Source organism: Salvia splendens, chromosome 8 (genome assembly GCF_004379255.2).
Source record: "Salvia splendens isolate huo1 chromosome 8, SspV2, whole genome shotgun sequence".
Taxonomy (NCBI): Eukaryota; Viridiplantae; Streptophyta; class Magnoliopsida; order Lamiales; family Lamiaceae; genus Salvia; species Salvia splendens.
In genome coordinates this window covers 5,440,172-5,456,227 of record NC_056039.1, presented here as the reverse complement: position 1 = coordinate 5,456,227, position 16,056 = coordinate 5,440,172, and the positions used below count along the sequence as shown (strand labels likewise).

General features: G+C 35.9%; 1 protein-coding gene across 1 annotated transcript; it reads right to left on the bottom strand.

Annotated features, from left to right (window-relative positions):
• Positions 1 to 1,039: 1,039 nt before the first annotated feature.
• On the bottom strand, positions 1,040 to 5,782 carry LOC121743898 (aspartic proteinase 36-like). Its single transcript, XM_042137282.1, has 10 exons — positions 5,320 to 5,782; positions 4,902 to 5,031; positions 4,556 to 4,803; positions 4,239 to 4,466; positions 2,760 to 2,922; positions 2,583 to 2,656; positions 2,395 to 2,491; positions 2,190 to 2,256; positions 1,616 to 1,687; positions 1,040 to 1,402 (listed from the first exon to the last, which is right to left on the bottom strand). Exons 1-10 carry the CDS (start codon positions 5,547 to 5,549, stop codon positions 1,224 to 1,226), a joined length of 1,488 nt encoding a protein of 495 aa, XP_041993216.1. The 5' UTR covers positions 5,550 to 5,782; the 3' UTR covers positions 1,040 to 1,223.
• Positions 5,783 to 16,056: the final 10,274 nt, after the last annotated feature.

Below are 16,056 nucleotides of genomic sequence, written 5' to 3'. Positions count from 1 at the left end.
TACTGCATTTTAATTAGTAGTTCGAACAACTATCCAATTGGAAAAACTAACAATATTTCGAAGCCTATTAGGTATATATTAGTATTACATTTCAAACAGTATTCCCAATCAATGTGGTTACTTTACTAATTAAAATAGATATATTGCTACAATTGGGAAAGTTTCTATATTATCTTTCCTCTTGGACCATTTACCTCACTAGGAGTAACAATTAAGTAAATGTATATATTTAGTCAATAGATTCAACTCTTTTTGACAAAGAGGGCAACCCACAATTAGTCATACAATTAAATTCTTAGTGTTCTTCGTAATATTCACAATAAGAATTTATATAAGTAGTCAAATTATTCCTCGAGTTACTTTATTTCGGTGAGTAATATATAGTAGTACTCTCTTTTAGGAATCAATCCTTTAAATGAAGGATTAAAAATATATGCTTTGACAAAATATCAAGAGTCAAGACTACATATAAAATTGGGTGGAAATAAGAAACTAAAAATAACATGGAAATGTTCGATGAATATGTTGCATAGCACCGGCACATAATATATAAACAAATAAATAAACACCGACGATTTTCAGTGAAGAGTATTGTGTTTCCTACAAAATAAAATAATATTTGACTTCATATGGGTGAGTTAGTGGGATGCCATGAATGGACAATTCAGATAATTGGGCCTTAAATTATGAATGGAAGGGTTTAATTTAGATGCTAGTATCTAGGAAATAATTAACACAATATGGATTATTATATTCTATTTTCAAATTATATATGTAGAGCAGGCAGTGTTATGTTCCCTTTCCTTTTGATTCGTTTATTCAACATTATTGAAAAGAGCTTTTCAAAAAAAAAAAATCTCAAAAGTAACTGCACTCAATTTTATTGTAATTTTTCCTGAATCTCATGCATTCTATTGTTACCTGATACTACTATTTGTTGCATACGATTAAAGAGAATGAAAAAACATCATAAGCATTAGATTAGCCAATAAAGTGATTGATTAGTGAAGCATCAAAATTATACATTACAGAAATAACACTGTATAAAAGAGATGTATCGAATTCATGAATGAATTTTGTCCTGTACAACAATGTTAAAGAGTATTTTCTGTACTAATAAAGTAAGAAACTGCCAAGTATAACCTAGCTTCTACCAATGCCTATAATATAGTAATCCGATATGACATAAGAAATATATGTATTCAAAAATATGTAGTGGTACATCATAAAAATGATGGTAACAGAACACCAAAGAATATACTGTGCAATAAGAGGCCTATAGCCATGTTTAACAACAGACTGCAAGGCTTGTAATGTGGTGAGTTATTGTTGTCAAACTGTCCCATGTTGACAAACTCGGTCGGGCCTGTATTGCTTGTGGAGACGTTCACATACGATGAGCCTACACACACATGGATTCGTATGAGTTGAAGGAGTTACAAGGTAGATTTGCGAAATTATCCCTTTGTTAACTCCCCAAAGTTGAGATAACAACGGCATGTGTCGAGTTAATACAGGATTGGGTAGAAATTGTGTAAACAAGAACATGATGAAAAAGGCAGTATGGAGAATACAGAAATAGAGTGTTATATTTGAGGGTGGCAACCAAACTTACAGTCGTAGTTTGCCCATCCGATTCTTTGGCCAGCCAAATCGTACACAACAATTTTATCTTTCAAGACAAGGTCTGCACAAGTGATCCAAAAAGTTTCTTTCAGTTTAAAGAGTCTATGTATTCAAACAGTCTTGACAACATTAGAAATGGGAAAAAAGGAACAAAGCTTTGCAACTGAAGTATGGTCGTTTTTTGGAATTCATTACCTAGACCTTTTTAACGCTATAGTTTGCTAACTAAACTTGTTTGTACTTGAAACCTGAACTTCTGATTATGTCCAAAATTTGTATCCATCATTGAACAATAAGGTTATTTTCATTTAGTTCTTAACTGATGTAGTCTTTGTGTGATGGATGAGTTAAAAGGGTTAGTCTAGAGGCCACCTATCACATTAAGTTGGCTAATTAAATCCATTGTACTTTATGTGAGAAAGCAATTAACCCTCAGACTAAGGGGCTATTATCAGAAAACAGCAGTTCCCCTCAAGTCGTATTACCTCAAAAAGGATAGTAATTTATTTTCATAGAGTTGTGAGAACAATGAGCTTAATGTTGAAAGCAGTAAAGTTTCATACCTCCTAGAATTGTTATTCCTTTATTCTGAATTTTCTGGAAGCCAATGCACCATACAGCAGCACCACCCTACATTAGAATTTCGAAAATAATCGATAATAAGTAAACCATGCCTTTTGACAGAATGTTCATTTTTTGCAAACTGATGCATAAAGTATAAACTGAACTAACTAGTTGCTTCTAGAAGTTCGCTTAGCTTAGACTTACAATCGAGTTTTGCTGCAGAAGGTAATCCTCAGGTCTCAGAATCATTGAAGCACCATTAGCAAAGTTTAAACTAACTTGAGGGAAAACTTCCGAGACACTAGAGAGAAATAATTGGGTAAATTGAGACGTGTTATGATGAAATATATGGAACATACTAGAATAAGTGGAGTGCACCAGAGGATAAAGACCTAGAGGTGGCTAGATAGCACTGGTTCCCCTTGGAAGAAACAGGGCGTACGCTTGATGAAACAGTTTGCATAATCTGTAGGCGATTTGCATATTTTGAGTAACAATAGTAGACTAAAAGATGGATACCCGCTGAGCATTTATTGAAAGCAAATGAAATGTTATCTTCAGGTACTTACGGCACTGACAAAAGGATCATAAGCCTCTTCAGCAAGGTATGCCAACGTTGTTCCTGAATCAATTATTGTCCCTCCATTGTTTGATGTTGAAAATACTGATGCATCAATGGCTAGTGTCTGTCCATTCACAGAGATGCTTTGTAGATTTACGTTGTAATGTGGCCTGAAAAAATTTAAGCAGAAAGAATCAATCAAACAAGTATGAGGTTTAATGAGAAAGCACAACTCGGTGATTGGATTATCCAGTACAGATAAAACCAAATAATAACACGTATATGGATAACCGAACGAAGAAACACCCTTAATATGTCACTATAAAAATATAAATACATTGGACTATCATCACAATCCATGTATGGCACTTCAAAGCACAAGAAAATGCCTACAACAAAACAATTTAAAGCACAGACTTCAACCTTTAACACTATATTGTCATAATAATGGCAAGTAAAATTCCACACACAAGAGGAACTTCCCGGGCAAGTGAAAAAAAGAACCAACCTACACACTGTATTGGCTTCCTTCATAGAACTCCAATACTCTCTCTGTCCCAAAAGAGTATGCACTTTCTAATTTTGGAAACTCTTCCCTATAATGAGGTAAGGCATTCTCCACTAGCAATACTTTAATCACTTTTTCTTTCTACCTCTCTCTTACTTTACTAATCGTGCATCAAAATCCGTGCGCAACCAAAAATACATACTCTTGTGAGACGGAGGGAGTATGTAATATTTTCCTGCAAATAGTCAAAATAGATGAAACTAGCAACATCCTAACTCTGTTGACCCCAATTATGTCTCTCCTAATTGACAGATTTTATGAATTACTCATGGTTAAGGTGGAAGTTCGTCAGATCAAATGTTTGTGGTATACTATAAAGTTTAACCCTCTTGCTAATCAAAACACGGTTACAGAAACAACTATAGTATAGATAATGCTAATTATCTTTAGAGCTCTTACCCTGCAGTCTAGCAACATATATAGGTTTAGGAAAAGGTATAATAGATACTGCAAAACTTGAACCAGAAAATATCAGTTCCAAACACATCATGACATTGACAGAGTAACCACTAGACCACATTTAACAGATAAAGCAATTACTCCCACATAAAACATATCTCATTTTTTCTCCTTGTCAATTTTGGCTTGTGTCATGGAACCTTGATAAACTCTTACCAAATAAATTTAGCTTATATTTGCTGTAGAAAGACAACATGGTTATAATTTTGAGATGTTGAATATAAAAGTAGAGAGCGAGGGTTCCAAAATTAGAAGAAAAAAAAAACTCTGTTCATTTTAAACTTGGTTAAACTTGAGTATCATGTCCATTCATTTTAAGGTGGCACATTAATCTGCAATGCATGATCTACAAAGGATATCATGTCCATCCATTCATATTGGAGATTGAACAGTTCAGAAAAAGACAGGATGAGAAAGAGCATACACGCTTGGAAGTTGTTAAGAAGAAGGGATACGTACTGTGATGGTACAAGCGGCGTGTAAACTAAATTTGGTTCCACAATCTGGCCAAGCACCAAAATACCACCACCACCGTTTCCCCCATTGAGGCAGTGAGAAAACGCATTGGGTGTAATACCCTGTGAAGAAAGTTGTGAAATCACAGACAAGCCCTGCTGTCCAAAACCAAATATACCATCAACTGCCCTATCTGGCTTGGTAAGATCTCCCGTCTGGGACGTGCTACAGCTGTGGCGTAACCAGACAAAGCGCAAATCCACATCAATCAAACAAGAAAACAACAAAAGTCCAGGTATAAAACATTAATAAGAACTCACCCAAAAACAACAGATGCTGAAGTGTTAGCAGTCACTGAGTTCCCAACTACAGCATCGAGATACATGTAGTCTGATAGATAATATCCGGAGGTGCCACTACCATCGCCATATTGGAAGGTGTATCCACATTGATTCTTACTTGAACAGAGTGAGTCGCCGGACTGCTCCCCTACTGCACACCTTCGGTCTGAGCATGAAATGAGACTTGCAGTCGATGAGCTTGATGGATCGAAAAACTCAAGCTGTATCTGTTAAAATTCAAAAGAATCTGATCACAGTCACATCCTCAGAACTATCTAATCTCAAGACAGCGCAAATAAGAATCCAAACACACACACAACCCTACCTGGAGTCCGCTGGAAGTGGGGCAACCGTTGCAGGGAGTGCAACCGACCCAGAGGACATCACTTCCTGTATCTATCTGTACATAAAATTCTCTTGGAGGATTTCCCAATTTAACTCTTGTAAAATACAGCCTACAAAACAAGAAATCAAACATCGAGAATTGTTATAACTTATAAGGAATTACAAAATCAAAGTACCCTTGAATCTGTCGCAGTCAATAACTTCGTCTGACTTTAATTGCATTTACCAACAAATCAAGCTGCCTAGAAATCAAAGATTAAACAGTTCACACAATCAATTTTAGTAAACATCACAATTGTAACCCAAATCAGCCATCTCCGACGACGGAATTGCTAAAAAAACAATCTTCAAATCTGCTCAAATTGAAAAACAGCAATTTAGAGAATATAAATATATACCCTACAAGATAAGGATCAAAGGTGCCTTCAACCGGAAAATCAACGACGCTGGAGGCGGCGGGGCGTTGCTGCAGGATTCTGCCGTGCCTGGCGCGGTCGATTTCTCTGAGTCGACTCAGCTCGACCCCCTCGTGATTCGCCCTCTCTAGAGTCAACGTCACGCCACCAACTAGCGCAACCGACAGCGCGAGAAACGCCGCCACCGCAGCCGGAATATTCATCGGTAGCATTTTCGGTAAACTAAAAAGCTTAGTGAAGTGCTTCTCGCCTTCACTTCCAATCTACGCGGCTGTTGTATGATGGAAGATTGGTTTCACGACATATATCCGTGGGTGTATATCACGATATTTATGTGAGAGAGAGAGAGATTGCGCGAGATACAACAGCCGATAACTGAAATTTGATTTTCAAATTTTGGATTACGTTAGGATTTAAACGTCGGCAAGCCCGGTGCACCACACTCAAAAATATGATTGCTTGTACATTATGCATAAGGCATTGCACTTTCTCTGTAATATCAGTATTTTAATTAAATATTCAACTATTTGAAATTCTTTCCCGCAAAGACTATTTATATTATTAATAAATTACCATTTCTTATTTGAATATTATCGACTAAGATATCGTAGCTTATTATTTTTATTTTTATATGTAGCTTTTTTTTTAAATGTAAATTAGTGCTGTACTGATTCGGATTAAATAAAAAAATTGAGAAAAAGGAATGATTGAATAACATGAAAGCACCTTCGGTCAAACAAAGCAGGCAAACAACTTCGGTCTAATTGTTTCGACCCAATTTCCAATTGAATAAGTTCGCTTTTTTTAAATAAATTGAAAAGGTGTCCTTATTCACATTCGATTTTCAGGTAGTGAAAAAATACACAATTTTTGTACACAAATTCATATACTATTTCATTGATACTCCACATTGCACTCATCATTTTTAACATAAATATTCTTTTAACAAAGGGTCACATCCAAAGCGTAATTGTCATTCTTGTTGAAGGTGATAGTGTGTCCATGAAGGAATGTAACAAAAATATTTGGCCTGAATTTTTTTAGTAGGATAAAAAATTCTGAACGATATAAAAGTTTATAAACTGGCATGATATCAGAGACTTCCATCTCTAATAAAATTTCTTACTTAATAATATAGGAGTATTTGTCTACTTCTATTTATTGAACCTGCAACAATCAAACCTATTTTATGTATTGTAGAGCGAACTTACTCCGTTGTTCATGCTTCTGTGAATATTATTTTTATGAGGGGCATTTGTAAATTGTTGTCAGACCATAATTTTATTTTACTGGGATCTTAGATTTTCCTTCGTGATATAAGTATTCCTTAAAAAAGCAAAATTCGTGAAGTAGGACAATAAAACTAAGACTAAAGGCCTTTTTGGTCCTAAACATATGACGATTTTATAATTTTGGTCCAAAACATTGTGTTTTAAATTATTTGGTCCCTCACAAATAAAAACGGGTCACATTTGATTCGAATTGGACGGAACTGTTTAAATTTAACAGTCAACAAATCTTAATTGAATTTTGACCGGATTAAGAGTTAATATTAAAATTTTTATTCTTTTTCAAAAAAATTTGAATTTTATTCGAAATTATTATTAATATAAGGAACTGCTTGTCATTTATAAACCCTAGTATAATTTTACATTCTTTTTCTCTCATTCATCTTCTTCCTCGGTTTGTTTTGAAGAGAAACCCTAGTTCTTGTAAGAACCTCAAGCAACCCAAACTCACCAACCATGGACCGTTCGAACTACAACAGAGAGACCGATGAGAGTGGCGGTGGACGTGACCTCCGATTCCGGTAGGAATTCTGCCATTGCAAGAATCGGGCTTCACTCCGAATCGTCAACACCCATGGAAAACCAACAAGGGGGAAGCTATACTTTGTTTGTGAGAGAAAAGATTGTCGTTTTTTCAAGTGGTGTGAGCCAATCGACGAATACGACGCCATGACTTCTTCAATGCCGCTGCCGGTGACCGAATGTGAGAGTTTTAGTTTGATTTTGTCATCAATCAAGGAGAATAATAGGGCAATTGAGAAATTACGTAGGGTTGAATCGCCGCCACGAACTACGGTGGAATCCTGGTTGAATCGCCGGCGAAATCTAGGGTGTTTTCCAAGTTTGCAAAGTGAGAGAGATTGGCGAGATGGACGACGATTGAAGAAAGAGGCGTCGATTGAATGTAGGAATTATTGTTTTGATTTTTTATTTTGATTTTATGTTTTAATTTTATGTTATGGACGACGATTTTATGTTTAAATTTTGATTTTTGATTTTGAATTTATGGTTTAATTTTATTAAAACATAATAATTATTGTTTTTATTTTTGTTAAATTATTTTATGTTTTAATTTATTTTTGTAATAATATTATTAACTTAAAATCTTTAATTTTTTACTTTTGGGTTAATTAGATATTAACCATTAATAAAACATAATTATTAACTCTTAATCTGGTCAAAATCCAATTAAGATTCGTTGACCGATAAATTTTAACAGTGCCGTCCAATTCGGACTAAATGTGATCCGTTTTTTTTGTGAGGAACCAAATAATTCAAAAGATAATATTCTGGACCAAAATCATAAAGCCGTCATATATTTAGGACCAAAAATGGCCTTTAGTTTAAAACTAATCTTTCGTGCGCGTATCTTTTTCCGTGCTACTAAATGCCAAAATTTACTCATAATTAAATAGGACAAAACAAAAAATGGTTAGCGTGATAAAGGGCGGCCAACTTCCGGCAACTGGGTGGCAGCCGCTTTCCGGTGAGTGGTGAGACGACGGGTGAAGGAAAAGGCAACGGAAAAGATTGTCCGGATATAAGTAACGATGTTGAACTGTTGATTGGCCGAAATATCAGATTGATTTAGGTGAAGTTGATTGAAATTGTGACATAGATTAGGGTTTAAATTAACTTTTTCAGGGAGATTTGCCTGATTAAAGTTTATGAAATTCCAATATACTACTTGTGAAGTTTTCATGGTCCATATGATCTCAAAACAATCTCAGGAAATAGATCATTTACATAAACGTTAACTCTATATTACTCTTTTACTCAATTTTGTTCTAAAAAGTATTAATAGAAATATCCAATTAAAGATATAATAACGTCATATCCAACCAAATTCTACTTAATTACTCACTTGTCACACAATTAAATAAATGAGCTTCATATGTCAAAAAAGTTTTGAGATATTTTATCATGGATATATCCAAAATATTAAAATAAGACTTTTAACCGCGAACGTATCACAGTATTTTAATTACGGAGTATTAAATTATCACAACCTCAATAAAATCCCATACCCTGTGTCAAATGGGCTTGTAATGCATATATATCCACTTTCTCCTTTATATAGCATGCAAAATATATACAGTTGCAACTCTGTGTGTGTGTGTGTGTGTGAATACTTATTAAATGAACTTTTCTCAAAGCTAGAATCTTGAACATAATTTCAGTTAATTTGGTGGCTGTCCCATAAACAAAAGCATTCAAATAAATTGTGCTAATGACCTTTTTCTCGCATCCATTTTGAGATACTAAAGCAAAACTTTTGATACCACTCTCTATAGAGATTCAATCCATTATTTCAACTTTATTTCTTGCTATCTGACTCTGCACTTTTCCTACCTCAATTATTTCAACTTCCTCATTTCAATGCCTTTTCCTTTACTATAACTTAATTTTGTTTTATTCATGTGTTGATAGCACTACAATTATTTATATTACAATTATCTGATGGGAATATTAATCATAAAATTATTAGTGAGATGCGAATCTTCAACTGCAACTCAAAATTTATTTTATTTCTTTAAATAACAACCGTTTGAATTATTTTGAAGATTTAAACTATACTACCGGAAAATTAAAATTAATCTAATTAAATTTCTTAATACGAGATATATCTACTGAATTAGCCACCATTGTCCATTGTACTTAAGATTATGGCTGGCAATTTTCGACACGACACGATAGTCTGACACGAATTCGCACGAAATTATTGGGTTGGGGTCAAGTCTTATTGGATCTGTGTCCTTATCGGGTTGACCCATTAAGAACCCGATAATTTCGGGTTGGGTTCGGGTTGGATGCGGGTCGGATACGGGTAACCCATTAAGAAATAATATATATATTTTTATTATTATTTAAAAAATATATATATTACTTTGATTTTTTAATTTCTTATAAATTAGGTTTAAATAGTATAAAACGAATTTTAATTGTGTATATTAGGTTAAATATTAAGGTTTAATCGTGTAATATTAGGTTTTAATCGTGTAATATCAGGTTCGGATTGTTATCGTGTCGTGTCAACCCATATTATATCGTGTCGATATTGGGTTCGTGTTGGGTGCGGGTCGTGTTCGGATTTGAAGGTAGCAGGCCGGGTTCGTGTTCGGATTTACAGTTTCCTTAACAGGTCGGGTTCAGGTTAGGCCTTATTGGGTTGGGTCATTATCAGGTTGACCCGATAACGACCCAATCCGCATGATTTGCCAGCCCTACTTAAGATGTAATTATGCTTGATTTCCTTGTTAAACGAGAGAAGAGAAAAAAGTACTCATATTATATACTCCAATTTTCATTTGATGAAGTGATAAGAGATTACATTTAAAATGGAGTATAAAATTAGATAGACATAAATAAAAAAATTTAGATAAATTAAAAAAAAGACTATTGATGTGATGATACATAGGACCTCAGATTAAGTAGATAGATGACTAGACTCACTAACCGTATAATGTAACCCTAGATTAAGGAGATGATTCAAATCACTAATCGTATTATGTAATGATACTAACAATCAATCGAGTCATCGACAACAAAGCAGACCTTAATTTTGAAAAAATATTTCTCTACCAAAGTAGGTGGCCAGTGCTCATCTCCCCTACTAAATCTGTTTAAATGAAGGTGGATAATTCACTGAAGCAAAGAGAATAAACCTATCTAAGGTCGTTTCTACACTAGTAGTAATTCACATAAGTCCTCAAACTAGTAATTAATTAATAACTGCAAATAATATAATATCAAAATTCTTATTTTTGTAGTTAGGGTTACAAAACGTAACTGTAGGTGCACAATAGTAGATATGTGATTAAATTAATTAATTAGATTTTAGTTGCATATTTTGAATTCTTGACATGATGTTTGAATGGGTTCTCATCTAGAGATAAAAATAGATACTACTAATATTTATAATAATGTGATATCATAGAGGCAAAAGTTCTAAACAATAATTGAGAAAGACCTCAAGGAGGAGTTGATTACATAGACTTCTAGTTAGTACTATTTCATTTCAAAGTTTCAACCAATTTCATTTATGTCCTTTGACCATACCTCTGCTTACTTTGACTATATTGATACGAGTACCAGTGTACCACCTATTAAATTTGTTAAGTTCTACTCGAATATAATCTGTCTTATATCTCTATAATCTCGAAATCTTTCTCCTTCGGTTGAATTTCAGTTTATTCATGCCCCCCAATCTAGAAATAGGAATCACTCCATATTTGTGCATTTGCACCAACACTCATTTCCTACTTTTTGCCCATAGCCTTAATGTAACGACCCGTTAAATCGTTACCTACACGAAAGAATAAACCACGTATCAAATACACTTTCGACAACAAATCGAGACGAAAAGTTGGATAAGAATCGCGTCACATCAGGCACGTTTTCTAATTGGATAAGAATCGCGTCACATCAGGCACGTTTTTCAACGCCGCATTAATTACGCGTCACATCGAAACGAAAAGACGTGAATTTTTGTCTTTTATGAAAATATTTTCTATAAATACAACCTCCTTTCATTTCATTTCATTTCATTTCTTTCGAAATCGAGAATCCGAGAGAGAGAAGAGAGAGGAGGAGCCGATGGCGGCGGATCCGCGACGGCGGATTCGTGGCAGCGGTGAAGGGAGAGGGACGAATCGTGTCAACGTTTGTTTCTATCGTTCGTTTTTCTTGATTCAAGAAGGTATATTGTTCACTTTCTATCATCCTACCCGTTTTGACCATGTTCTTGAGTCCTACATGCATGTAGAGGGTGTAGGTTTGATAGATCGCAAGTTTAACGGGAGGGAAAGTGTGTTTCGTAAGAACTTGTTTGATTTTGCGCTGTTGATTGAAATCATGTGTGTTGGATTGAAATATTTGGTGAATAATATGAGTTTATGTGCAAATATGTGTATGAGGAACGTGTAAGCATGATTATGTGTTTTCGAGCATGAAAAATCAGTGTTTGTGTTGTGGAAATTTTAAAAACCCTATTTTCGAACTTGAACCAGAAATCTGTGATACATGACCAGTGACTTATGATCTGTATTTGACCCATCAAACGGTCGAATTCAAGGTGATTTCTGTGTCTCGTATAAATTTCAGCCCTTTTTGTCGAAAAATGAATTTTTGAAAAATGTTTGAAGTCGACTGCGCAATTCTGCCAGTAACGTGTGTTCTCGACCAGAATGTTTCGAAATCTGTTTGACTGACCAAATGACCTCCGTTTGATGTGATTCTTGAACTAGATGAAAATTTGAAGTGTCTTCTAAGTCTTGTGAAAATTTCAGCCTTATTGGACATTGTATGAATTTACGGTGAATTTTTCAAATGAACTGCGAAGTGCTGCTAGAATTTTATGTTCCGATCAGAGAGTTGCATAAATGTTTTTACTGACCAAATGATATGATTTCGGTGTGAAATTTTAACTGGGTGAACTTGAATGTGTCTAATGTGTTGTGACCAAATTTTAGCGTCATACGAGGAAGGATGAATATTTGGTGAATTTTTGAAGTTGACTGTGCAATTCTGCCAGAAAATGTTTTCTCGACCAGTAGGTTACGTTTCCGAATTAACCGACCAAAAGGGGGTATTTTGATATGAAATTTAAACTGGAAGTTATTTGATGAGTCTACTGCATGTTGGTAAAGTTTTAGCCCCAACGGAAGTCGGGTGAATTTTTAATGATTTTTACAAAATGGTTGCGCAGTTCTGCCAAATTTTTTATCTTTACAAGATGACTATATTGTTATGTTATAAGTGATATACATGATTTATATATGGGTAAGAGAATGATAAAAGGAACGATAGGACATGCATGATAATATAAGTTTACGAAAGGCTGATCTGTTTTGTCGTTGGCAAGGGTGATTGAGTATACGTGAGCTCGAGGAACAAGGGTTGCCTTAAATGGATATTGAATGGTTTAAGCAGACGAGGTGGGCTTTCTTTTACTAAACTCTTTTACGCTTTCAAAAGTATGATTATGGTGTAATAAGGGTGGTTTAAAGTGTTATGTCATGCCATGTTTGTTTTGATGATGAGATTGTGCCTGATGCCTAGTTTGTGAGTGCGCTCCATTAGGCTATAGGGCTATGTTAAACGAATTCGGGTCTGAGTAGGGCCGCAAACCCTATCAGGCTAGTGTACACAGGTGGGATCGTGAGCCGTCCTTGCTAGTCGGCCGGTCTCGTGGGCGAATAGTGTGGCCACACTTTCGTCGCACAATGGAAAGAGAATGTGATTGAATGATTGATGAGAAAATGGGGAGATTGATTGTCTGGCCAGACTTTGAAATATTTTTGTGTTCTCGTGATATTTCTTAACTTCATAAAACTCGAGATCACTGGTATGGATGACATAACTGTTTTTATTAAAAATGTTTTCGGCATGAGCCCTTTGAGTACAACAAGTACTCAGCCCTGCATGTGTTTTCCCTATGTGCAGGTTGAGCGGGATGTTGAGTCGGCATAGGGAATTTGGATGCGTTGTGTCTTCATACATAGGCGTCATCCTTGACTCTCTTTGAAACCTTATTTCCGCTGCTATATATATATTTTTGAACTAAAATATTATACTTTTAAGCTAATTGAGTCTTTCTTATGAACTGAAATCATTAAATGCTATTCTATATGTTTGTCCCTTGGTCACGATCGCCTCGTTTGTAACACCCCTAGCAAGTGCGGTCGTGACACTTAATTTATGTCACATTAATTTATATCAAAATAAAATATGAACTGATATGTAACAATAACACTGCTTTTAGATGGTTGTGCATCTATAATTAAGTACTCCCTCCGTCCCAAAAAAATATATGCATTTGCGATGGTACGAGAATTAAGAAAAAATTGAGAGAGAAGGAGAATGGTACGATAAAGTAAGAGAGAGGAGGTGAATGATAGTTAAAATAGTGTTAGTAGATAGTGAAGCCTAGATTATTAAATTGATATAACTTTCTAAAAATGGAATGCACATATTTTTGTGGCACGGACGAAAATGGAAATTGCACATATTATTATGGGAGAGGATACCATTTACAATATCAATATTTCCTTTAAATGGATTAATAAAAGTTGGAAGTTTAGATAATAATCTATACTTACTGCATTCTTTTACTGTACTACTCCCTTCGTTACATAGTAATAGAGTCATTTTGCCATTTTGATATGTTCCATAGTAATAGAGTCATTTTCTTTTTTTAGTAAAAGTCAACACATATTTTCACACTTACTTTACTCTCTCTTACTTTTTTTCTCTCTTCATCTCTCTACCTTTTTCATTTTCCACTTTATTCTCCATTTACTTAACCCACCTAACACAATTTTTCTTAATCTCCGTGTCAAAAAGAAACGCCTTCATTACTATGGAACGAATGGAGTAATATTCTAATATAGATGTACTACTACTATTTATGTTTTTTTTCCCTCTTCTCTCTTTTTGTGTGGGGCATGAAATTTGTGAATTCTCATCTGCAAAACCGATGAATCCAATTCGATATGGAAGGAAAAGCATATAAAAGTGAATGAATTGAATCTTTTTTTGATTGAATCTTGTTATCATGTTTGCGTGGCCTCGCCACATCAAAATGCTATTAACTTTATATTTTTTTACTTTTTGTCTCATCTCAAAAGGTTATGCCCTTCCACTGCTGTAATATCTCCTCAGGGCACCCGCAACGCGTTTCGCGGGTGTCCCTTTTCTCGTCCCTCCGAGACGAGACGGGCGCGGGACTCGTTGCAGAGTCCCGTCTCGTCCCCAGCCCGCTGAGAATTCCCTCCGAGACGGCGCGCGAGCTGTCTCGCCACGCGCTTGCGAGACGTGGCGTGCTCCGGCGCCATGCGTGACGCCCACTCGCCGACCCGCGAGTGGGCTTCGTCACGCTGATGCAATAAATCATTTTTTTTAAATTCGAATTTAATAAAAAAATTACAAATTAAAAATTAAAAACGGTCATTTTCCTTTTTTATTTTTTTTTTATTTTTTTTCTCTATAAATACTCCTATTTCATCCTCATTACACACAAACACACATCTATTCTTCTCAAATTACATCCATTTCCTCTCCAATTTTCATCTCAAATCATCTCTTTATTCTTCTACCAAAGCTAATACATTCATGGATCCATTTGAGCAAATGCGTCGAATGTACTGCAGCAATCCGTCAGCTTGCGACTGGACAAACGGCGGATTTGTTCGACGAATACCTCCACATTGGAGAAAGCACTGGGAGAATGTGCTTGATGCAATTCTACAAAGGCGTTCGTGCAGCCTTCACCGACGAATTTCTCCGGAAGCCAAGCACGGCAGATTGTCAGTTTCTGCTCCACCTTCACGAAGAAGTGCACGGATTCCCCGGGATGTTTGGCAGCGTCGATTGCATGCATTGGCAATGGAAGAATTGCCCTGTGGCATAGAGGGGGTCATATACGAGCGGCCACAAAGGCACCCACCCCACCGTTACACTCGAGGTCGTTGCCGACTATCGGCTATGGATTTGGTATGCGTACTTCAGGGTCCCCGGATCGAACAACGACGTCAGCGTGCTCAACCAATCCGACCTCTTCGCCGAAGTTTTGGATGGTAAAGCGCAGACCATCAACTTCATCGCTAACAACCGGCGGTATAAAATGGGGTACTATCTTGCCTACGGCATCTACCCGAAGTGGCCAACCTTCGTGAAGACGTTCAACAGGTCGGTAAACGAAAAACAGGCTCTTTTTGCGCAGAAGCAGGAGGCTGCTCGCAAGGATGTGGAGAGGGCGTTCGGGGTTCTCCAAGCGCGCTTCAACATTATCAAAGCCTCGGCTCGTACGTGGTTCATGGAGAGTATGATCGACATCATGTATACGTGCATAATCTTGCACAACATGATTGTCGCCGACGAAGGACCTGAGGCGGGAAATTGGTTCGACCTTGAAACCCCCGGAAGCTCTACCTCAAGTAGTCCGCCTCACAGTGAGTGCATCCGTCTTTGCAAGATCGGTTGTCTATTCGGGCAAGGACACGTGATTCTACCGCCCACGCCCAACTCCAAGATGATCTAATGGAGCACATTTGGGCAAAATTTGGCGGAAGAAATTAAATTATGTATTTTTCATTTTTTAGGATTTTTAATTATGTTTTTTTAATTTTTTAAGAATTTTAAGTTGTAATTTTATTTTATTTAATGAAATGTGTTTTTATTAATTTAATTTGTTGGAAATAAAAATAAAAAATGAAATTGAATGAATAGTAAGTTAAGAGATGGTTAAGAGACGGATAAGAGATGGAGGGTTGCAGGTTCTGTCTCTTAACTTAGTTAAGAGATGGAGTGAAAAGTACAATGGGGTCCATAAATAGTTAAAGGATGAGACGGTTAAGAGACGGATAAGAGACAGCATTGCGGATGGCCTAAGTCACTCATTTCTATGCATTGCTATTTCAAAATATTTCGA